This window comes from Penicillium digitatum, chromosome 5 (genome assembly GCF_016767815.1).
Source record: "Penicillium digitatum chromosome 5, complete sequence".
NCBI lineage: Eukaryota > Fungi > Ascomycota > Eurotiomycetes > Eurotiales > Aspergillaceae > Penicillium > Penicillium digitatum.
The window spans coordinates 3,137,882-3,159,115 of record NC_089388.1 but is presented as its reverse complement, the minus strand read 5'-3'; the positions used below and the strand labels follow the sequence as shown (position 1 = coordinate 3,159,115).

General features: G+C 48.2%; 9 protein-coding genes across 9 annotated transcripts; 3 read left to right on the top strand and 6 right to left on the bottom strand.

Moving 5' to 3' along the window:
* Positions 1-1,066: 1,066 nt before the first annotated feature.
* Pdw03_2316 (Cysteine transporter) lies at positions 1,067-2,734 on the top strand (the record flags this gene model as incomplete). The annotated part of the gene is made up of 3 exons (XM_014681449.1): positions 1,067-1,270; positions 1,323-1,425; positions 1,476-2,734. The coding sequence occupies 3 exons, from the start codon at positions 1,067-1,069 to the stop codon at positions 2,732-2,734; spliced, it is 1,566 nt and encodes a 521-aa protein (XP_014536935.1).
* A 1,139-nt stretch (positions 2,735-3,873) lies between these two features.
* On the bottom strand, positions 3,874-4,734 carry Pdw03_2315 (Mismatched base pair and cruciform DNA recognition protein, putative; the record flags this gene model as incomplete). The annotated part of the gene is made up of 4 exons (XM_014681448.2): positions 3,874-3,901; positions 3,962-3,977; positions 4,144-4,564; positions 4,627-4,734. The coding sequence occupies 4 exons, from the start codon at positions 4,732-4,734 to the stop codon at positions 3,874-3,876; spliced, it is 573 nt and encodes a 190-aa protein (XP_014536934.2).
* Positions 4,735-5,295: 561 nt separating this feature from the next.
* Pdw03_2314 (Indoleamine 2,3-dioxygenase subfamily) lies at positions 5,296-6,784 on the bottom strand (the record flags this gene model as incomplete). Its single annotated transcript, XM_014681447.1, has 2 exons — positions 5,296-6,444; positions 6,494-6,784. The coding sequence occupies 2 exons, from the start codon at positions 6,782-6,784 to the stop codon at positions 5,296-5,298; spliced, it is 1,440 nt and encodes a 479-aa protein (XP_014536933.1).
* A 1,290-nt stretch (positions 6,785-8,074) lies between these two features.
* Pdw03_2313 (Acetylcholinesterase, insect) lies at positions 8,075-8,672 on the bottom strand (the record flags this gene model as incomplete). Its single annotated transcript, XM_066100144.1, has 4 exons — positions 8,075-8,199; positions 8,255-8,352; positions 8,415-8,425; positions 8,607-8,672. The coding sequence occupies 4 exons, from the start codon at positions 8,670-8,672 to the stop codon at positions 8,075-8,077; spliced, it is 300 nt and encodes a 99-aa protein (XP_065957871.1).
* Positions 8,673-9,804: 1,132 nt separating this feature from the next.
* Positions 9,805-11,547, bottom strand: Pdw03_2312 (TRNA splicing protein (Spl1), putative; the record flags this gene model as incomplete). Its single annotated transcript, XM_014681445.1, has 2 exons — positions 9,805-10,227; positions 10,447-11,547. 2 exons carry the CDS (start codon positions 11,545-11,547, stop codon positions 9,805-9,807), a joined length of 1,524 nt encoding a protein of 507 aa, XP_014536931.1.
* Positions 11,548-12,359: 812 nt separating this feature from the next.
* Pdw03_2311 (BAR adaptor protein, putative) lies at positions 12,360-13,713 on the top strand (the record flags this gene model as incomplete). The annotated part of the gene is made up of 3 exons (XM_014681444.1): positions 12,360-12,543; positions 12,605-13,636; positions 13,691-13,713. The coding sequence occupies 3 exons, from the start codon at positions 12,360-12,362 to the stop codon at positions 13,711-13,713; spliced, it is 1,239 nt and encodes a 412-aa protein (XP_014536930.1).
* A 600-nt stretch (positions 13,714-14,313) lies between these two features.
* Pdw03_2310 (Pheromone receptor 2) lies at positions 14,314-15,459 on the bottom strand (the record flags this gene model as incomplete). Its single annotated transcript, XM_014681443.1, has 1 exon — positions 14,314-15,459. The coding sequence occupies one exon, from the start codon at positions 15,457-15,459 to the stop codon at positions 14,314-14,316; it is 1,146 nt and encodes a 381-aa protein (XP_014536929.1).
* A 1,051-nt stretch (positions 15,460-16,510) lies between these two features.
* Positions 16,511-18,433, top strand: Pdw03_2309 (tumor susceptibility protein; the record flags this gene model as incomplete). The annotated part of the gene is made up of 4 exons (XM_066100143.1): positions 16,511-16,561; positions 16,609-16,717; positions 16,771-17,009; positions 17,063-18,433. 4 exons carry the CDS (start codon positions 16,511-16,513, stop codon positions 18,431-18,433), a joined length of 1,770 nt encoding a protein of 589 aa, XP_065957870.1.
* A 1,327-nt stretch (positions 18,434-19,760) lies between these two features.
* On the bottom strand, positions 19,761-20,963 carry Pdw03_2308 (Membrane anchor Opy2, N-terminal; the record flags this gene model as incomplete). Its single annotated transcript, XM_014681441.1, has 1 exon — positions 19,761-20,963. The coding sequence occupies one exon, from the start codon at positions 20,961-20,963 to the stop codon at positions 19,761-19,763; it is 1,203 nt and encodes a 400-aa protein (XP_014536927.1).
* Positions 20,964-21,234: the final 271 nt, after the last annotated feature.

Genomic DNA, 21,234 nt, shown 5'->3' with positions numbered 1-21,234 from the left:
GGTTTGTCCCCGCAGAGCTCACGTCGAACGCATGTTTATTGGCATATTGCTCCATGATGGACTCACTTCTGAGGTCATATAAATGATCTCGATCTGGATCTGGTCCGTAGTCTAGTGGTGAGATTGTGCATCGTGACGTCAGCGAGTGCAAGGTGAGTCTTGCCTCAGGCATAAATTAACCCCTTCATGATGAGGCATTCGGGCATTCGGGCACCAACTCAATTGTCCCTATTGTGCCCCGGTAGGGGGCATCATATGATTCCAAAATGTTAGCTAAGCCTCCAGAGAAACTGTCGCCGAATCATACACGAACGTGTACAACATAAGTCTGCACTTCTTATCTGATAGACTCTAATTTCTTCCATTCCCACTACGGAGTACTCCGTATATACTTCATTTATTTCAGGTTACATACATTCTTTTTTGTTTCTGAAACTTGTAGGTTTTAGGGGTGTGCAAATTGTAAAATTTCTTATCAGTTCGAACAAACCCCGAAGATCCATAGTCGAATTCTGACTGGCTTCCGGTGAATGTCTCCGATGCACAACAGCACGCCATTCCCAGCCTGGGAAAATTTCGGAGCTGCCTTGTCTACCCCCGTCAAGTTCAACTTTGCTTTTACATTTGTGTTAAAAGTGACTTTGATTCTGAAATTCTCCCCATCTACCCGGAGTACCTTTGGAGAATATATAGGGGGTCATGATCGTGTTGTTCATACCAATAGCGAGATATCTAATCTTCCCCGATTCAGCCGAGCTATCACCGACATAAAAATGTACCTAATGGCCGACTGATAAGTTTCGCAAATTCCAAAAGCTTGATCCGCATTGACTTCCCGGCGCTACAAGATATTTATTGTGGCTCTGCAGCCAATGGGGTTGAGCCAAAGACGAAAGATGTGATTCTCCAAATAGTGACGTTATTTCTACATGGGGTCCAAGATCAGTATCACAATCCCAATAATGGATCGTTTAAATGTTGAAGATCTTAGGGGGTTTCAATAGCTTTGTGATGCCCAAGATTTTTGGAAAGTAGAGAAAGATTCATCGACATACCCTTAAACAGCATGAGTGACGAAAAACAGCCTCCCGTCACCAGTCATCCTGACACGAAAACAGTCAAAGAAAACTATGCCGATGTGACTTTACGAATCATCGAAGACCATGGCAACGAGTTTAAACCCTTGACGCCGGAAAACGAGACAAAACTCAAACGAAAGTTGTACCTGCACATCGTGATTTTGGTATCATTCATCAACGTCTTTCTCTATGTGGGTGCTGCCTCTCAGTTTACCTCCAAACCTCTCTCTCTGACCTCTTCAGATCGATAAATCAACCCTTGGCTATGCTGCAATTCTTGGACTGTTTGAAGAGACGGGCATCTCAAAGTCGCAGTACAACACGCTCAACACTCTATTCTATGTCGGTATGCATACCCTGTACTCTTCATTATTTCACTTCTGAAGATTCAACTAGGCTACCTCGTGGGCCAGTGGCCCGGTAATTACCTTATGCAACGGCTTCCACTTGGGCGGTTTTTGAGCGGCACGCTATTCCTTTGGGGGGTCATCGTATTTCTCCATTGCGTTGCCACCAAATATGGGGGACTAGTAGTTCTTCGTCTCGCTCTTGGCACAGTTGAGGCAGTTGTTGTCCCTGCAATAGAGATCACTCTCGGCATGTTTTTCAATCGTGAGGAACAGTCTTTTCTACAGCCTATCTTTTTTATTACCTGTCTTGGGGCTCCAATTCCGGCGGGTTTCATTTCCTACGGATTACTATTCAGTCACAGCAATGTCCGCCCATGGAAGTTCTTCATGATCGTCAATGGAGGACTGACAATCTTGCTGTCCATATTGACCTGGTTCTACTACCCTAACAATCCCGCTGAGGCACGGTTCCTTTCTCTTGAAGAAAAGGTCCATGTCATCCATCGCGTGCACGAGTCCCACCAGAGCTCTATCGAGCAGAAACAATTCAAAAAGTCCCAATTCGTGGAATGCCTTCGAGACCCCGTGTCTTGGCTATTTGCCCTGCAGGCATTCACGTTGATGTACTCCAATAACCTTAACTATGGCCAGCAAAACCTCCTAACTACTTCTCTTGGAGTTTCAGACCTAGGTTCCACCCTAGTCTCCGCGGCAGGCGGCGGCTTTGGCGTTGCCCTCTGCATCGTCGCCCATTTTGCATTAAAGCGGTTTCCGAAATATCTCGCTCTGCATGGCCTGGTCTGGTGTCTTTTTGCACTGGCAGGGGGTTTAGGCATAATCTTCATCGATTGGAACCGGAAGCTGCCACTGCTAGTCTGCATGCTCATCGCTGAAAACACATACGGCATCACATATATCATCGCGCTCGGGTGGACAACTTCTTCGGCAGCCGGTTATACCAAGAGGCTGACACGGAATGCAATGTTCATGTTCGGCTATAGTGTTGGAAACTTCGTTTCCCCACAAATATGGGTTCCAAGCGCCGCGCCGAGGTATTATAACGCATGGATTTCGATGATTTTCGTTAGCTGGGTAGGGACACCAGCTATCCTTGGGATCATTCATCTTATCCTCGCAAAAAGGAATAAGGAGAGAAGAAATTGGATCGCTGGATTGAGCGATGGTGACCGAGAGGGGTGCATTGAACAAGTAGATGAGTCCGGGATAGTGGTGAGGAGGAGGGTGGATCTGGCGATGCTGGATCTGACAGATTTGGAAAACAAGCTATTCATCTATCCGATTTAGTGGGGACTGTTTGTCTCTATCCCCTGGGCTAGGGATCTTGACGATGAAGGCTCTTAAAACCGGAGAGTAATAGGCTTCAAAAACGCAGTATCACAGAGATAGGGTATTTTTGTGTATCTCAAAAGCAATTCATCCGATACACGAAGCCACTCAATCCGACGAAATCGTACTCATGACCCCCGCAGCAGAGTAGTCCAGCATATTCGCATGGGCTGGATTTATGGCTACTGTGGCCTTTTTTTTCACAAGCGCCGTATCGGAGATTTGCGGGGGAATAGACTCATTGTGTTGAATGCTTGGGTTGCCGGGGCCTTGGGCTGATTTAGTTCTCTATCTTGTTATGCCAACCACCACATGATCCAGGCTTTGTGAGTGTCCATTTTCTTTAATTTTGACGCACCGATCCGATGATAAAAAACTCAAACTCATCCTAACGTTTCGAGCGAGAAATCACCTAAAGCTTCGAGAGACAGTGGCTCTATACTCTATCAGTCGGACCAACCTTTACCCCTTAAATTGGATCCCACATGTAGAGATTTAACAATGGAAATGATAGGAGGAAGATTCTTTCCGGCTGATAGGATACATGTTACCAGCAAAAACAGCATTTCGGTAGTCCGTCTCTATAGTTGGGTTGAGTACGGATCTCCGAAAATTTTTGCGGTAGAACTGTGCAATGTGCTCAAGAGTGCACGAAGGTTGGTGCCATTGTCTGTAGTATCTCGTCAGTGATGGTGTTGAGCACTCTAGGCTGTTGCAGAAAAGAGTAAACATATCATTGGTTTCATTTTGTCAAATTATAAGTAGGAAAGGAGAGAAAAAAAACGTTTATAGTTCAAGATAGGGCAGATTCGTATCACATGTTCAACCTGCTTGTCCCGTCTACTAGGAGAATCTCTCAGCACTTTTTTGAAATGACATGCAACATGCGGTCGCTAAATTGCTTCTTAGAAAAGATTTAAAAAGTCTAAGAATCCAGTTCCTTTCAGCCCATTGGTTAAATTCGGCCAGAATCGGATGCTAATCTGTCAGATGCTAGGGAAAGTTATTCCTCGGTGGGGAAATGTAGTAGGTGCCGATGTAGCATTGCATAGAACAACTTGATAGATATGCAGATTCAGGGAACTTTTAAAGATGCATCAAGACATGCGCCATAATCCCCACTCACTATAAGCAAGCATTATCTCAGAAATAAAGCGGAAGGTTCGTGGATTGTGGTGGCTTTACCTTTCCATCATTTGAACTATAAACACAGTACACATAGTAAGCAGTGAGTTCAAGTTTGAACAACGTGGCATCAATTTGGATATCAGAGCAAGGCCATCGTGAAAAGTCGTGATCGTAAAACAAGTGGAAGAAAAGGAATCCCGAACTTAAGACGTCATCTCCAAGTCATGCATAAACCCCACCCTTTTTAGCCATGTCGACCTCAGCACCGCGCTGTCGAACCTTACCCTCATCATGAAGATCACGGTACTTTTCCTCCTCACTGCGGTTACCAGTGACAGCGGCACCAATGGATCCAAGAGTTCCCTTGGCGCGGTTCTGAATGCCCTCGCCCCAGTCCTTGATCTGACCCTTGGCCTCTTGTTCCTTGCCAGCGGCGTTCTGCTCGACTCCGGTGCGGCGCAGGTTCTCGTTTCCGATCAGGTTGCCGAGGGACTCCTTGGCAGAGCCAACGGTCTGGTCCCAGGAGCCTGTGTCACGCGTGGGGTTGTCTTTGGCAACAGCCCCGGTGTTCGGGTCGGCAGTGACGGAGCCTAACTTGGCATTTTTGTGGGAGGCTTCCTTTTTGGCTTGACCTTCCTCGTGCTTGAGTTCACCCTTGGCCTGAGATGTGTTAGGTATGGTGTTGGTGAGGGGGGGGGAAGAGCGCTAGGATGGATGCTTACCTGAGTGGAAGAATCGCCAGTCACTGCTCCCATGGTGCGCTGAGCAAGACCAGTGGCTTGGTTGAGGTAGGACTGAGCAGTGGAGACGTTGCCAGTGTTGTCAGACATGATTATTGGATGGTAGATGGTAATAAACAATGAAAAGATCGATAGTTGAAAAAAAAAAAAAAAATTGGATGATGAAGTGGTAATGAAGGGAGATTTATGGTAGAAAGTTTCTTTCTTTAAATACATAATTCATGTTCTAGATGTTCCAATGAATTCTTCAATCTGATCTTTCCCTGAAGTTCAAAAAGTGGTGATGATCTACGTCATCCGTGATGTCATATCACGTGAATGGCAGGTCGGCCTGTATGACGCTGAGTCCGTGTCAAAGCCAAGTTTTTCTCAGTGGTTTCAGAAGTCTTAGCAACCTTGTGTTAAAAAATCTAGGTAAAATCAAGTACAGGTGTAGAGGAATGTAATGATATACAATTCCGTAGGCAAATTTTCCATTCCAGAGAGATCCTGTGATCTGCCTGAAATGTTTTTCATGCAGCATGACAAGTTCGTAGTTCCTAAACACCAAGTCGCCGCGCACGACGTACATAAACCCCACATGCAATGCCACGCTCGAACTACTAAACACAAAAACCAAAAAGAAAACCCCAAATTTAAAACCTTGGAGAACTACCAGTGACAGATCCCACCTTCATTGTCCTCGGCTGTCCATGTGCCACAGAGACCGACAACCTCAAGATGACCATCTGGTTGTTCGCCAACCTTGCTCAATGAAGCAAAGTTCTTGCCTGTGGGGCCGTTGCTCAGCAAACGTCGTGCCCAAGCATCAATGGCAGGCTCCCCAGTCTCATCTCGAGCTTGTTTCAGGAAGGGAATGAGTGCCGTGCCACCGGTCCCACGCAACTTTTTCTTGTCGGTGGGAGCTGCGGTTGCAAGGTTCGTTACTGGGAGGCTTGGGATGACAGATTGAGAAGGCTGACGTGCACTGCGGGACTGCAGGATGATATAGCGTGAGACGATGGTAATATGCTTGTCGCGGAGAACGCGCAGCATGGCTAGACATGCGTCATAGGCAATACACAGCGCTGAGTCTCCGCGTCGCGCCTCGACGAAGGAGCGGATGTTGGCTACCGAGTCAACATGCTCAAGGAATCGTCGGTGTGGGCCAGGCATGTAGGTGCGCATGTCGTGAATGAAGCTATTTCGTGATTTGGTGCTATCGTCAGTGTTTTTCTCCTTGTCGTTGCGACTTGTCCCGGTTGGTCGGTGTTCTACTCCGAGGACAATGTCGAAGAATTGAATGAGTGAGCTTTGGGCGTTGCTGCCCCCTCCATACTGTCGGTATTCGGGATTATGGCCATCGTCGTACAATAGTCCATTTGGCAATCCAGCATCACACATGTTTTTACTTCCAGCTAGGTAAGGGCGTATGCGGTTGTAAAAGACGTATGGATCGCAATTTTCATACATCCTCTGCAGCAGTGTGTTGGTTCCATCGATGCTTTCCGCTAGTCGCTGAAGGCACTCGGTTACAGTGTTGGTGTTTCCTGTGCGAGCCGCCGCGATGGCCCTCAGCATAAGAGGGATAGAGGGGGCACCACGTGCTTCTATGGCCACCGAAACCAGGTAGAACCATTGTTCATCAAGAGATCCAGTGAAGGTTTGTAGACAAGCTAGGTTTTCCAGGTGGGTGACTGGCTCGTCGGGGAAGATCGGCTTGTAATTCCACAAACAGACTCCAGCATATGTTGCAACGGGAGGTAATTCGAGTCGTTCACAGACTTGGAACAAGGGCACTGTAAGTTGAGGTGGAATCCTCTTTGAAAAATTAGTACTAAGTTTTGGAACCAATAGGGTGGGCCAGTACCTCTGTGGGTGAATCGCCACCCCAGACATAGCCATGTAGTATGAAGACCAGTATGACATATGCACGACGCCACTCTGCCTCTGTCTGTAGGTGTGTGACAGAAAGTCTAGGGAGATGATCCACTATGGAGTGTAAACGTTTGCTCAATATCAATGGATGGAGATTCCCAATGATCATCTCCCATTTAGCATAGTAAGGGTCTGGGAGAATCTCCAAGGGAAGTTCTGGGGAGAGGAAACCATAGTCGGAGGTGATTCCAAACTCGGTAGGGTTTGGCACGGGAGGCAACATTGTCTTTTACCACGAGTTGCCACCCAAAAGATTCAGGTATTCAAGATATGGGGAAATGCTTGAATTGAAAGTTGAGAAGGAAATTATGAAAGAGAAGGATTATCTGGATTACACCAGAAATATCAAAGAGATCAGAGAGATCAGGAACGACCCGGATCCAAAGTATGGCTGGCTTTCCCCAAGCTAAATTCAGCGGATGATGACGGAAGAGAGAGGAATAATGGGATTCGGATGGATCAAAATGGTTAGATTTAACTTCCAATGAATGAATATGACTATTAAGGCTAAATAGCAGAGTTTTCTCAGATCGGACTCCGTTTGGACGTGAAATTTCACCGGGGATCCCTGGAAGGACATTTCTAATCAAGGTACCTAGGTAGAGTACGGAGGATTAAGGACCAAGGTAATGATGGCGTTTTGAGTAACTCCGACATAGGAAGGGGAAAGAGATACTTTTTAGAGGACCTCGGGGAAGTTTTAGAGGAGTGGACCAGGGAGATCAGATAGTAAGGTCAGGTACATTTTATATGGCTATACAATCAAACGCCATCAATTAACATCCTGCCAAGAAGGACTGGGTGCATCCGCGAGACCCAAGTGGAGTAGAAATTAAGCGAAGAAGAAATTGAGTGCGAGACATTGGGGCCTAACCCGGGACCAACACGGGAACTGAGGCATTTTCGAGCATTTTCGCCTTTTCGCTTATTTTTGGCTTCAAATTCGCTTCACTCAAGATCGTCAACTTTGATCGGGGGATGCATGACTTTGGATTTAGATTGAACCTCAGTTTACATCTAGATCTCGACATTATACATTTCCACTCTTGGACATTTGTATCATCTCCTCTATTCTTTCTGACAACAAATGAACTGACTAATTCATTTCGGCCCGAGGCCTAATATGGAATCCCCCCCAAGGTTATAGGCTTCATTTCTGTGTCACAGTCCACCTACATCTGCAATGTTCGGTAAATAATCATGGAACACATTTCAAATGAGTCTGGAAACACCTAGCTGTACCATTGTAGCACAATATATCGATTTCAAGTTTATCAAGTTTGTAGCTCGGATCGAATTTCACGAGAGGTACCCCCACGATCTAGAAGGTGTAAAGATTGCCGGCACCGTATAATTTAAAGCGAGATTGATCATGGTTGGCTCTGTCTTATAATCAATTCGAGAAAGCAAGTGGGAGAGAAGACCTTTCACCGAAGCCAATCTGCGGCCATCCAAATTCACTCAGGCCCGCAGGATTCTTGGCAAAGGCAACCCACGCTCCTAGGATATTCGTTCAATCTAAGCAAGTCCGGGTTTTCATCTTGGAAGGGATTACCTTGTATGCCTTCACTGACTTCAACTTCTCTGGCATAATCGCCCTGGATTTATCATAGGTTCCAAACACAACAGGTATCTCAGCTAACAAATTCAATTTTTAATCAAATAAGCAAGAAGAGGGCTGGTTACTTCTTACCCCCGTGGTATGCTCCAAGCCATGGAGTGGGGCTGAGATTTCTAAAATTCCCATGATATAGATACCTCCAAGTCGGCACATGCTGACTCAATGGAATCCTAGGTAATATCCATAGGTGAATTGGAGTGGTCAAAAATGAGAAACCCCTGTGGGCTCTTACCTCACAGCTTCCTGGAGGGAACAGTTTTAAATCCTTTGACCAAGCGCATGAAATGCTGCCTCATCAACAGATATTTGACTTAACATCAGGAAACCCATAGCTTCACACGCATTCATCCCTACCAATGTTGGTTAAGGTTCCAAACATGGTTAATCGAGAAAGATACATGAGAGATCACTGTCAAATACATACCAGATGTGCCAACTTCCCCATTTTAGCTCTAGCGGCATATTCGGAAATGACAAGGACGTCATCCATTATGTAAAAAAGGTGTAATTTCTCTAGGCCCTGTTCCGACAATCTTCATCGTTGGAACCTGTCTCATACATTGGAAAGATTGGGCTCCGACGCCGCATCCAACAGCAGTATTTTGATGATCAGGAGCTGTGGTCGGTAGTGGAGCGGTGCCGGAGTGAAGAGCAAGTACGCTAAAAATAGGATTGTCTGGAAACTATCTCCTTACTTGAAGGTAACAACAATCAGATCATCGTGAATCTGTACTAAACTCGTGCCATCGTAGTGACCAATGGAACTAGCTCCTGTGTCATAGCTCCTCTATGAATTAACATCATGACTGCTGCCCTGTGAGGTCCCTGATGGCCTCAATGCTTGACAGAAGGTGCCCAGATATTGATATACAGACTGTCTTCAGGCATGTCACCATAGTTCCATATCATAGACGGGAGAACACTTTAAATAGACTCATAGGAGTATACATGTATCTGTGGACAGGGACTGCTGATGGAAGCTGCATCAATGGGGTTTCGAGATGGTAATTTGGGACGTGGTGGTGCCCATCGCAATTTTTGAACCTAGGGGAACGGCATGAGGAGTTCTAAGAAATGCCCGTACTTTGTGTGCAGTATCGTTATATATACCGTTCAAAAAGCCGGAAGAGGTCATAACTCAAAGGTCAGGGGATCGATGACTAGCCAGAACGGCCACATTGCTCCCATATGCACAAAGGATGGAGAATTGATGCATTGTGTGTGTGTTTCTCATTCCTGTCCAAGTTTTGTTTCTTTGCTCACGACCAAGGCCATCTCAAAATGATGGGAATCAAATTCAAACCGCAAATTGACTCTCGGTAAATAGATCTTGACTTCCTTGCCAAAGAGTACAGACGCCCTCTGGCGATGGGTTTTGGGGCCGGGAGAATTGTGTGGAGGCTAATTAAACGTCGTTTGGCTAAAGGATTGATCACATGGGGCTGTTAACCTAGCCCAAACGTTTCTGACTACGCAGAGAGCTAAAGGCATCGGGGGCTTAAAGAAGAAGATAGAGAGTAGTTAGTTACTCGGTGATTATTCTCAGTCTGTTCAAATCCAATGTTGTTACACTTCAACGCCGTCCCTGATGGGTGTTTTTTTTCATGTCACAAATAATACGATCAGTGCTGGCTCCATTCAATCGTATTCAAATCAATTCCCTCCTGCACCAACTCCCAAAGCGGGCTCAGTTCACGCAAGAAAGATACACGGGCCTGGACAGCCTTGAGAACGTAGTCGATCTCCTCGTCCGAGGTGAATCGACCGATGCCAAAACGGATGCTGCTGTGAGCACTCTCATCACTGCTACCCAGAGCGCGCAGCACGTAGCTAGGTTCCAGAGAGGCGGAGGTACAGGCACTACCCGATGACAGCGCAATATCGTTTAACGCCATCAGTAGAGATTCACCCTCGACATAGGCGAATGAGATATTCACGCAGCCAGGGTAATGGTGCTCGGGGTCACCGTTCAGTGTGGTGTGTTCCATAGCAAGAAGGCCCTCGCTCAGACGCTTGGACAGACGCTCAATGTGTTTGGTATCGTACTGTTCAACCATTCAGTTAGCATGCCGTTCTTCGAAAAAAGTTTACAAGTTCATATGTCTGCTAGCTTAGTATGCCTGCAGTTAACAATCACTGGAGCTGAAGAACATGCCCAATGAACACGTATTTTCCAAGAATCTCCAATTGGTTTTTAATACAGTGCAAAATAATCCTGGCAACGATATAGAAATGGAAAATTGAAATTGAAAGAAAAAGCTTACCTCCATGTCTTGGGCAGCAATCCGGCAAGCCTCGCCAAAGCCCACTGCCAGATGAGGGGCCAAGGTACCACTACGTAGACCTCTTTCCTGTCCACCACCAGTGATAAGAGGGTCGAGACGAACACGCGGGCGACGACGCACAAAGCAGGCACCAATGCCCTTGGGGCCGTAGATCTTATGGCTGGAGATCGACATCAAATCGATGTTCAGCTTGTTAACATCCAACGGAATCTTTCCAACGGCCTGTGCACCGTCGGTGTGGAAGAACACCTTCTTGGATCGGCAGAGACGGCCAATCTCCTCCAGCGGCTGAATCACTCCGATCTCATTGTTGACAGCCATAACACTGACAATGCAAGTCTCGGGGCGCATGGCTGCCTCAAGATCCGACATGCGAATCAATCCGTTGCTCTGAACTGGCAGGTAAGTCACCTCGAATCCTTCATCCTGCAAGTGTCGACAACTGTCGAGCACACACTTATGTTCGGTTTGGGTAGTGATGATGTGATTCTTCTTTCCCGAGCGACCAAAGAACCGAGCCACACCCTTCAGACTCATGTTGTTGCTCTCCGTCGCACCACTTGTGAGAATAATCTCTTTGGGATCGGCCCCAATCAGGTTGGCGATATGCTCACGAGCCTCCTCGACTCCCTTCTCCGACTCCCAACCGTAGGCGTGTGTGCGCGAGTGCGGGTTACCGTAGATACCGGTGAGGTACGGAAGCATGCTATCCAAAACCCGAGGGTCCAGAGGTGTGGTGGCTTGCATATCGAGGTAAATGGGACGGGTGCCCTGGTCCATAACGGTGGCCTGCTTCAGAATACCGGCCGAGGGGCTCATCGCGGCGTCACCGGAGGCTGCTGAGCCAGGCAGCTTGACATTGCGGGGCGCCATATGGGACTGGTTCATGAATGACTTTTTTTCCTCTTTGATGGTAGTCTCGATGTTGACCTGGGCTTGGCCAACTTTTGTCTCGGAGACATAAGACCGAGCACCGCGCAGTCCGGTGGCGAGGACTCGAGGCGCTCGGGAACCATAGGTTGAAAGGCGCCTGGAGAAGGCAGAGGCCTGTCTCCAGGTAGTAGGGACGGCACTTGTCATGATGAAGATGGTGTGTGCAGATGTAAGAGGGATAAAGAAGGGGACGCAACCCCGACTTTTTGTTATCACCGGCATTTCGTCTCAATGACTAAAGATCTCGGGATTTTCCCAACTAAGTTTGTCCGTCATGCCTTAGGCATCACGGACGTATGAGCTTTCCCTTTTCAGGTACTCCGTAGATTCTCCAAGACTTCCAGGAGTTCCGGGACTCACATTATATCTTCATTTGTTTTATAACACATGATTTTGAGTAGAATCTTTTGGAATTCCTCTTTCCGCTTATAGTATTGACAAATTTGATTCAATTGCCAAGTCCCCCCCCCGCACTTCCCAAAGGAATGATAGCCCAATGATGACGATCGGACTAGGGTCTTTTAATTTGATGGTTGGCTGCCGGGGAAAGGGAAACCGCTTTGGAGATTGTAGAGCCAATGTAACCATTCGACGATTTCTGGACTAATATAATAGGTTACTATATGTACTTTGCATACGAGTCAAAGTGTGTAGTATATGCATGGTGTACTCTGTACTCCGTGCAGCTCTAATACATCGAGAGTAATAATTCAGGTGCCTAGTTTTGATGATAGTGCGCCACAAGATCACAAGGCAGAGAGTAATAGCATTTAAATTAGTACAAGACAGTATAAGACAATATGAAAAGGAAATATGTACAGCCACAATGGACATCAGCTCCGTACAACGCTGGTAGAGTCTTATGTCATTGAAAAGGTTTGGATTCGCCCTTCTTCTTCTCCCCCTCCCCCCCACCTTGGCACTTTCTCGTCTTTACCTCTCTCCTTAATCTTCACACCATGAGTTTCAAAGGATTCCAGAAGAGCATTGCGCGTGCGCCACAGCAGTTCAAGGCGAAGTTCAACATCGGTGAACATACCAAGGATGCTGTCTACAGCGATGCCGAACGCCGCTTTGATGAGCTCGAGAAGGAGACCAAAAAGCTACACGATGAGTCCAAGAAATACTTTTCTGCTATTAATGGTTAGTCTTTAGCCCTCTTTTAGCCTTGCAACCCCTCCCGCAATACTGACCGCGTGCGCAGGCATGTTAAGCCACCAAATCGAATTCTCTAAAGCGATTGCCGAAATCTACAAACCCATCTCCGGTCGCGCCTCCGATCCCACCTCCTACCAATTCGAAGGAAATACTGAGGGTATCCAGGCCTGTGAGGAATATGAGGTCATTGTCAAGGAACTGCAAGAGGCCCTAGCCCCCGAGCTGGAGATGATCGACACCCGCATAATCAGCCCTGCCGACCAGCTGCTCGAGGTCATCAAAGTGATTCGGAAGGTTGCGGTTAAGCGTGATCACAAGAAGCTGGACTTTGACCGCCGAAACGCCACACTGAAGAAGCTGGAAGAGAAAAAGGATAAATCGCTCAAGGACGAGAAAGCACTATACAAAGCCGAGAATGATGTCGAGCAGGCAACCCAGGATTTTAACTATTACAACGATTTGCTGAAGGACGAACTGCCTAAGCTGTTCGCCCTCGAAGCCGAGTTCATCCGCCCGCTCTTCCAGTCCTTCTACTATATGCAACTCAACGTCTTCTACACTCTCCACGAACGAATGCAGGGCATGAACATCAGCTATTTCAACCTTAACCTCGATGTCGAAGAGGCCTTTGAGCAGAAGCGCGGCGATATCAAGGAGCAAGCCGAAGCTCTTACCATCGTGCACTTTAAAACCCAAGGCGTCCGCCGCTCTGGATCTAAGCTTGGCCCTCAAGGCAAGGGAGCCGATGGCAAGAGCTCCATCGGCCGAGGCCGTTCCAATTCCACCGCCACTGATGACAATCCTCCACCCCCTTATTCGTCTGCCGGCATCAGCCCTAGCCCGACGGGCAGTTTCTCTTCCGCCGCCAAGAGCAAGCCCGCCCCGCCTCCTCCACGGGCGAAGCCGTCCTATCTCAGTAAGCCGGTTGAGACTGTCACCGCTCTTTATGACTACGAGGCTCAGGCACATGGTGATCTGGGATTCTCGGTTGGTGATGTTATTGAGATTACGCAGCGCACCGAAAATACCAATGAATGGTGGTCTGGGCGAATTGCAGGTCGGGAGGGCCAGTTTCCAGGTAAGTGTTTCGGTCTTTTATTGAACTTGGTGCATTTTCTAACATCCTACATAGCCAACTACGTGCAGTTGAATTAGCATCGGGATATTATTAACTTTCTAGCTCTTTTTCTCCTTTTTTGCTCTGGCGCACATGTGGTTCTGAACATAGAGCGTTCGCCTGTAAATTTTCTTTTTTTTTCTTGTATTGTTAACTCACTTGACTCATCTCATCGCTATTTTTGCAGTCAGTAGATTGGCCATATATTGCTTGCACAAGCTTACATATTCTAATCCACCCTCCAGGGGGTATGCTCAGTCTCTCTCTTTGCTGTCGAGAGTCCATTTGAACCCCAAAGCAGAATTGGTCACTCAGTATAGACTTGTGTCAGTGGGAAAGAGTACAGAAGAGCATGGGAAACCTTTGGATCTTCAAGTCCATCAGTGCAGTTAAATGTCTATGAATGCATTGCAATACAACTCTTTCCAAACAAGTACAAAAGTGGAAATGAGTGAAGCTTGGCATTAAGAATGTATCTACATTTTGCAGATTGAGATGAAAGGAAAGTTGAACCTGTATCAAAAACTGCAACCGAGGAAGTCAAAAAGAAAGTACATGAAAAGTTGGTTTCTGGTCAGGATCCTGTACACCAAAAGAAAGAGGAGTTATATCTCTGAATTGCCGAGCGCTGTGTACTATCACACGATTGAAGTGTTCTTTTGAGCTCGATTGATCAAAATATCGTGTTCAACTGCTATTCCATAGAAAGCATCGGTATCCCGCGAGTTGTGTGGGCCCTTGCTCATGGTGTGGTCCGAGTAGCACAGAGTCTGCGCAGCAGTCATGGCAGACAGGCTCGTCGGACTATCCTTTGTGGGAGACAGTACGCTTTCGGCACCGCCGACAAGGGCCCGCCATAAGTTGCGTCGGCGTTGATGATCTTGGCTTCTGGAACGTCGTGAGTGCTCAAGGGCAGCGCCGGCCCAGATTGACGAGAGTGGGAGGGAGATGACGACCAGGGTCACCACATTGGATGCGAGTTCTGGTACAATGATGTAGTATTGGATGATGGAGAAGATGGCCGGAACAACCATGGTCTGGCAGCCCATGACGAAGATGACTTTCATCGGGCCATATTCGCGCACCCCGAGTCGGCGGCGCTGTTTGATGGCGAATCCGAGCTTGGTGACAAAGATAACACAGAAGAAGCAGATACTGATAGTGACGCAGATGTTGGTTGCGCTTTCTATCCACCATATGTTAGACATGTAATTGAGTGTAACGATGGCATTGCAGTTCACAACCATCCATGCACTGCGAAAACCGATCGGCACCAGGGCCACCAGGATAGATAACACCAAGAGGGAATGTCGGTATCGACGGCGTAGTGTAGAGCAAACCACGTGGACTTGAATCACAAGCGATACTTCGATACAGACGATGACCAAGGTAGTGAGAACGACAGCCACGATGGAAATGGCGTAGGCGCTCCACGGCACCGACGAATAGTCGCCGGATACATATGGGTATACCTTTTCAAATCCAGTGGAGAAATGTATGACTTGAAACAGCAGACGCCCACTATTGAGGAACAAGGCCAGACCGTTCAGGATGAAAACCGCTGAACGACGCTTGTCGGATTGGGTCAAAAGCAGAAGAATCACTAGCAAGGTGAACGACGCTCCAAACTGACAACCATAATTGATGCAAACCCGGACATTGTACATGACGAAGACGTCCAGTGCTTGTACTGAGACGGGGAACTTAGTGCCATCTCCTAGGCGGAAGGTGACGTTCTGGGTGTATGGATCAAATGGCGGACTTGGAGATGGTGTCGCCGCCATGGCTTCAATTTGTGAACTTCGATTGAAGGGAACTGAAAGACAGATCACATAGATGGTTCTGAGGTCAGGTTATAAGTATGTATAGCAAGGATCGAAGCGTCTTTTAAAGTCTTTTGAAGAAGCGTAAAAGATGCAGAGAATTTAGATCCTGAGCAGTTTCAAGAGAATCAGGGTGAATGGTCAGATTTCATAAAAGCCGAGACAGACAATGGCGAAGGAGGCATATAAAAAATTCAGAATATCCCAAGAATCCAGATGGACCAGGTCCAGATCATTTTGAGACCCTACATTGTGAGTAGAAAAGAACAATACTAAGGGACCGGGGAGAACAATATTAAATGAAACAAAGCCCATAAATGGCTAGGAAACGGGTGATAATAGCTGCATGAGATCTTCAGAACACCCAGAATAGGCTTTTGATCTTGGGGATATCACTGGCTCGCTTGTCAAGTTCGAGTCGGGAAGGTTAGAGATTCTTTGTTTCGGGATTTCCAGGCTGAAAGCCTCGACGCAAAGGATATCAAGTACCCCATGGATGCGTCTTTTCCAGAGAGTCTTAGAGAGGCCTGAAGAGGCCAGGTGTTTTGTAAGACAGAGGTTTCTGATTCACAGCTCGTTGAGCTTCTTGGCCTATCATGTGAGAGAATCTGTCTCGCCCCTCAAGACTTTGAAGTTCGTCTCAATTCCAACAGAGGCGTTCAATTCAGAATTAAACTGCTTGGTAAATTAAGAACAAAATAAAGGCAATCTGATATGGTGAAGAGGGCAGGGGACTAGGTGTTGGTGTAAAAGGTGGTGAGGTGATGAGGTGGTGGGTGGAAAGTCACCTCTTGCTTAGTGATGGACACCAACACCCGTGGACACTATGAAGGTACCTAGGTGTAGCCCTAGAGATCAGGCTAAGAAATAGCATCTGTTCACTCCAAACATCCAATACATCTTCAAATACAAAATCATTACGAAAAGACCAGAGCGCCCATACGTCGCCACGAAACTTGCGGGAAAGAGGGAACGTCGCGACCTCCACCCTTTTCCACTCATTCCTCTCGCTATGGCGGTCCCTCAGAAGACATTGAATTGGCTGTATAGTGTCTTGTCCAAAGTCGGTCTCTTCAAAATCTCCATGTTATCGATCTACTAAACCCGCAGGATCACTATGATCCACAACAGACCTACCGCGACCCAAACCGGACCTACCACGATGTTGCCAATGCGCTCTCCCAGTTCCCCTCGCTCTCCCCTCGAACAGATGTCTACAGTGAGTGCCCCCAAGTGCATTCTATGCGGTTCTTGTTTCTGATACTCCAACAGCCTACGAGACAGGCTTCTCGGCCCTCCTGCTTCACCTTGTGGGCACGTTGCCTGTTACTTTCCGCGGAACAACATACCGTTTTCCCATTGCGCTTTGGATTCCAAATACCTACCCACGTGAACCTCCAATTGCCTACGTGACCCCGACACAGGAAATGACCATCCTCGTTGGGCAACATGTGACGCTGGAAGGACAGGTGTACCATCACTATCTAGCACACTGGGCCGAAGCATGGGATGTGAGTGCTCTGCTCGCAAGACATGGGTCAGCCACTGACCATTATATTCACAGAGATCCACTATCGCCGATCTTCTCTATATTCTTCAGGATATATTTGCCAAAGAGCCACCGGTCCGATACAGACAACAAGTGCCGCGACCTCAGCCAGAAGATTCCCAAATACCTCCGCCATTACCTCCCCTTCCATCCGGTGTCGGATCTTCGAGACCAGCTCAAACTCTGTCTCCTTCTGCAAGCCAATACCATAGTCCACCCCCGCCCCCGCCGAAGCCAGGCGCGGCTAGCGAGCATCGGCAGCAACAACAACAACGGCGCCCAGCTGATCAGTGTCGATCTCCTCCACCGCTACCTCCACTCCCACCAAAAGAGCAAGGCTCTCGTCAAACCCCCTTATTCACACAAAGGGCCAGCCCGGGAATCCTTTTATACCAGAATTACGCCCCTCCGGGCCAAAATAGAGGTCCGATAAGCAGCCCTCGTCCCTTGTCGCAGCCACCAATCCATCAGCCAGCGGGGCAACCAACGCTGCCTCATTCGGCGCATGGTCAAACACCGTATGATAGAAATAACGGAGCCCCGGTCTATCATGGAACCGGGTCTACTATATCGAGCCAGGTCCATCCCCAAGTTAACCCCGCAGGGGCTCACTTGTCTCTACAGCCGCAACTCCCCCATCAACCACACCAGCAATCTTCTGGTCCCCCGTGTCCTCTGCATTCGTCATGCCCATCCAACTATCCCCTTCCACCTCCAGCAGCTCCCACGAAAGCCGATACACCCGACCTTCTAACCTCGCCATTTGAAGTCGAGCTACCCTCAATCGCACCCGCGGGACCAGCTCCTCCCATCCCACCAAACCCAGAGAAAGATGCACTTCTTCATGCCGTGTCCCAGACACTGGCAGAAACCCTTCGCGTTAATGCAGCACAGTCCGACACGGCAGCGCAATCCCTCGTCTCGCAATCACGGTCCCTGCATGCCGCCTTGGCCACGCTGCAAGGGGAACTCTCAGCGCTCAATGCTCTCCACACGACCCTCCAATCCAACACTACTGTCCTACAGCAGTCCATCCATCGCGCCGACGCCACCATTGCAGACGCACAGGCCCGTTCGACATCCATTTCCACTTCTAGCGCTCCTTCAACCTCCGCTACCCCTGGAGACATTACGTCCGGCCTACCCCCAATCGATGACGTCCTAGTCGCCCCCACCGTGGTAGGGAAACAGCTATACGATTTGGTCGCCGAGGAGCAAGGTATACAGCAAGCTCTCTATGCGTTGCAAGCTGCGCTGGTCCGCGGCGTTACTGGTGTCGATTCCTGGTCGCGGCATACACGGAGTCTTGCACGAGAAGCTCTTCTCAAGCGGGCACTGATTCGCAAAATCGGACGTGGAATGGGGTTAGATGAGAGTGTGGCATGAAGCACCGGATGCTGAACATCGTTGACTACACATCTTGGCTATACATACCCTTTCTTTTCCCCGCATGTCATGGAATAACTAGATGATGTAAAATCTTTTGCTTCTTCTTCTTCTTCTTCTTCTTCTTCTTCTTCTTCTTCTATTCTAGCGACTCGCGATTCTTTCCCTTTTCAATTTCTCGACATCTGACGGACAACTCCCTACGGAGTAGTTCGATGCCAAACCATGCACTTCCCCTTTCCTTCCAGCGCTGTCTTTCAAATCCTTGATTTGTGGTCGCCTATGCCAAGGGGGGCAAGACCGATCTACCTATTTTACACTCCGTAGCCTAAACGGCCCACAACATCAAAGCCGGGGATGAGTTGGGAACTTGCATGTTGCAACTGGCTTCGTCACTTTTCGCTTTATATATAGATTCCACCAATGGTTGTCAATATCCATTGCAAGTCGAAATCTGATGGAAACTCTAAGAGCTGTGATGTGCAGGCCTAGGCATGGAGGAGATTGATCTCGTTGGAATTTCTACTCTTTCTGCAATGTGATGAATGGGCTAGAGGTCTATTTAGACGGAGTCTCCCTAGCAATCTTGCCTTTAATAACTCCACTCAACTGCTGTCCATGAACAATGCTCTTGTCAGGTGTCGTGTTCGACGAATGGTGCATAGTAGCGTGTGAACTTCACCTTGGTTTTAGCTACTGATGTGCCTACTAGACAGAAAATTTTTCCAGAGTCTAGTAATAGATCGTTAAGAAGACACATACACGTAGTATCTAACGATAAAACTGTCTTTTTTTTCCGGTTTCGTGTAGTTGCTTCCACACTCACAACCCAACCCACATTATCAAAAGGGTGAAAATTAAACAACAAGACTATCTCATGTATAGACAGCCAAATATCCTTTACCTGCGTGCCACTTGCAACAGGACTAATCTTGCAAGCGCAGTGCAAGGGTTCTTCTTTTGCCAACAAGACTACAAGCACACTATCAGTCTGGTTCATGATTATATAGTGTGGACTTGATATCCAAGGATTATATAATAGAGAGACCTGGTAATTCGACGAAAGAAGCTTGGAAGACAGTGCAATACATCGGATATCTGGATGCCTATGGCAGTATTAATATGAAAGTATCCATGATACTCCAAAATGATGTGAATATAGATTCAATCAAAAATCCCTTCTCGGTGTGCCAGTACTCGCTGTACAAGGCGCTCAAGGAAGGAAAAGACTTAACATAACTCAAAAGGTATAAAAAGCCGCGGCAGGCTCCGTATGATACATACATAGAAAAAGAGTTGGAAATGGAAAACCATTGCCCGCAGTAGGTCACAGACCCGCTGATTTCACCTCATTCGCATCCGAGAATGGACTTTCTACCCGGGTGGGTGGGGTCCGAGTGGAGCTTTGTCCATCACGCAAGCTAGAAGCTCGACCTGGGTCGGTCTGGCGATGCGAGGAACCAGTTTCCAGGTTGGCGGTGGATGATGGATGCGTGTTATCTTCGCCCGATGGGGACGTGTCAAGTGTGGAAATGTTGTGACTCAACTGGTCGCCATTTTTGGTTGACACCTCCCCGCTAGTGTTGTTGCTTTTGTTATTCTCAGACAGCTCTTCGATCCGGTCGACAGCGGGTGCGATGTTAGGTTTCTTGTTCCTCACTGAAGGACCACGCACCATCACTGGCTTGGCGGTTACACTGCGAGCCACGCATGAACTGTTGCCCTTGACAGCCTCCGCCCGAGCGAGTTGCGCTGGAGTAATGGCCGGAACCGCAGGTGCGTCCGCAGGAGTAATCGTGACCGTGACAGGCGAGTCGTCTCCGGGGGCGTTTGGCCCAGCTCCCCCGTTGTGGATGCTCACCACGGCTGCACGAGACCGCTGGATCTGCTGTGCTGGTATGACACTGACGATGGCATCGTTACGGTAGATGGTGGTAGCTACACTGCTGCGCAAAGTAGGGGAGATGCTCTGGTGGCCGCTGGTGGTTGTCCATGACGAATCACGCAGGTCACCCGGCATAAAGAAGTGTTGATCGGGTGTCGCACCAGGAAGCGGTGGAACAGGAGGCATGAGGGAGGCTGGGGTCTGCGGCGGGGAGCGGTTGGTGACGCCAGGAATGTAGGCGATTTGGATGACGTTGGAGGCACGGGTTAGGACTGTAGAGGCTATGGACTGGCGTTCACTGCGATTCCCCGCGAATGAACCGTTTTTCTCCGCCTCCTGGCGCCCTAGGCGCTTCTTTCGGATGACGAACCACCATACCAAGAACACAATGAGGGCGATAGCAGCCACACCACCGATAACACCACCGGCAATGGCGCCAGTGTCGGTGCCTCCGGAGTCTGCAGGATTGGAGCCTGTTGAAATGCACTTTGTGGTCGCACATTCATCACAACTCGGGGCAGTCATGGTACATATTGATCCATTGGGACACGAGGGACAGGCGGGGGATGTGGTTTCACACTGCTTGCAGCGCTTGAAGAGGGAGTGGGCCGGGGAGAAGGCGGAATCCATGGGTTCAAGAAGCATACTGGACGAGGAAAATCCAGACAGGGAATATCGATGAAGCCGGTCAACGGCAAGGAAGGTGCAAAGAGAAAACAAGAAAAAAGGAGTGTGAGGTGCTCAATCGGCGTCAAGTCGTGAGCGTAAACAATAGATCATCAAAGCCGAGCGGCTAGGCGTGGCAGGAAACGAGTGTCGGGTGTGAGATCAAGATCGAAATGTGAGGGTTAAGCGATGATCATGGTCCTTTGGAATGGGTCCAGACACTTGAGAGATGGTATATGTCCAAGAAGGT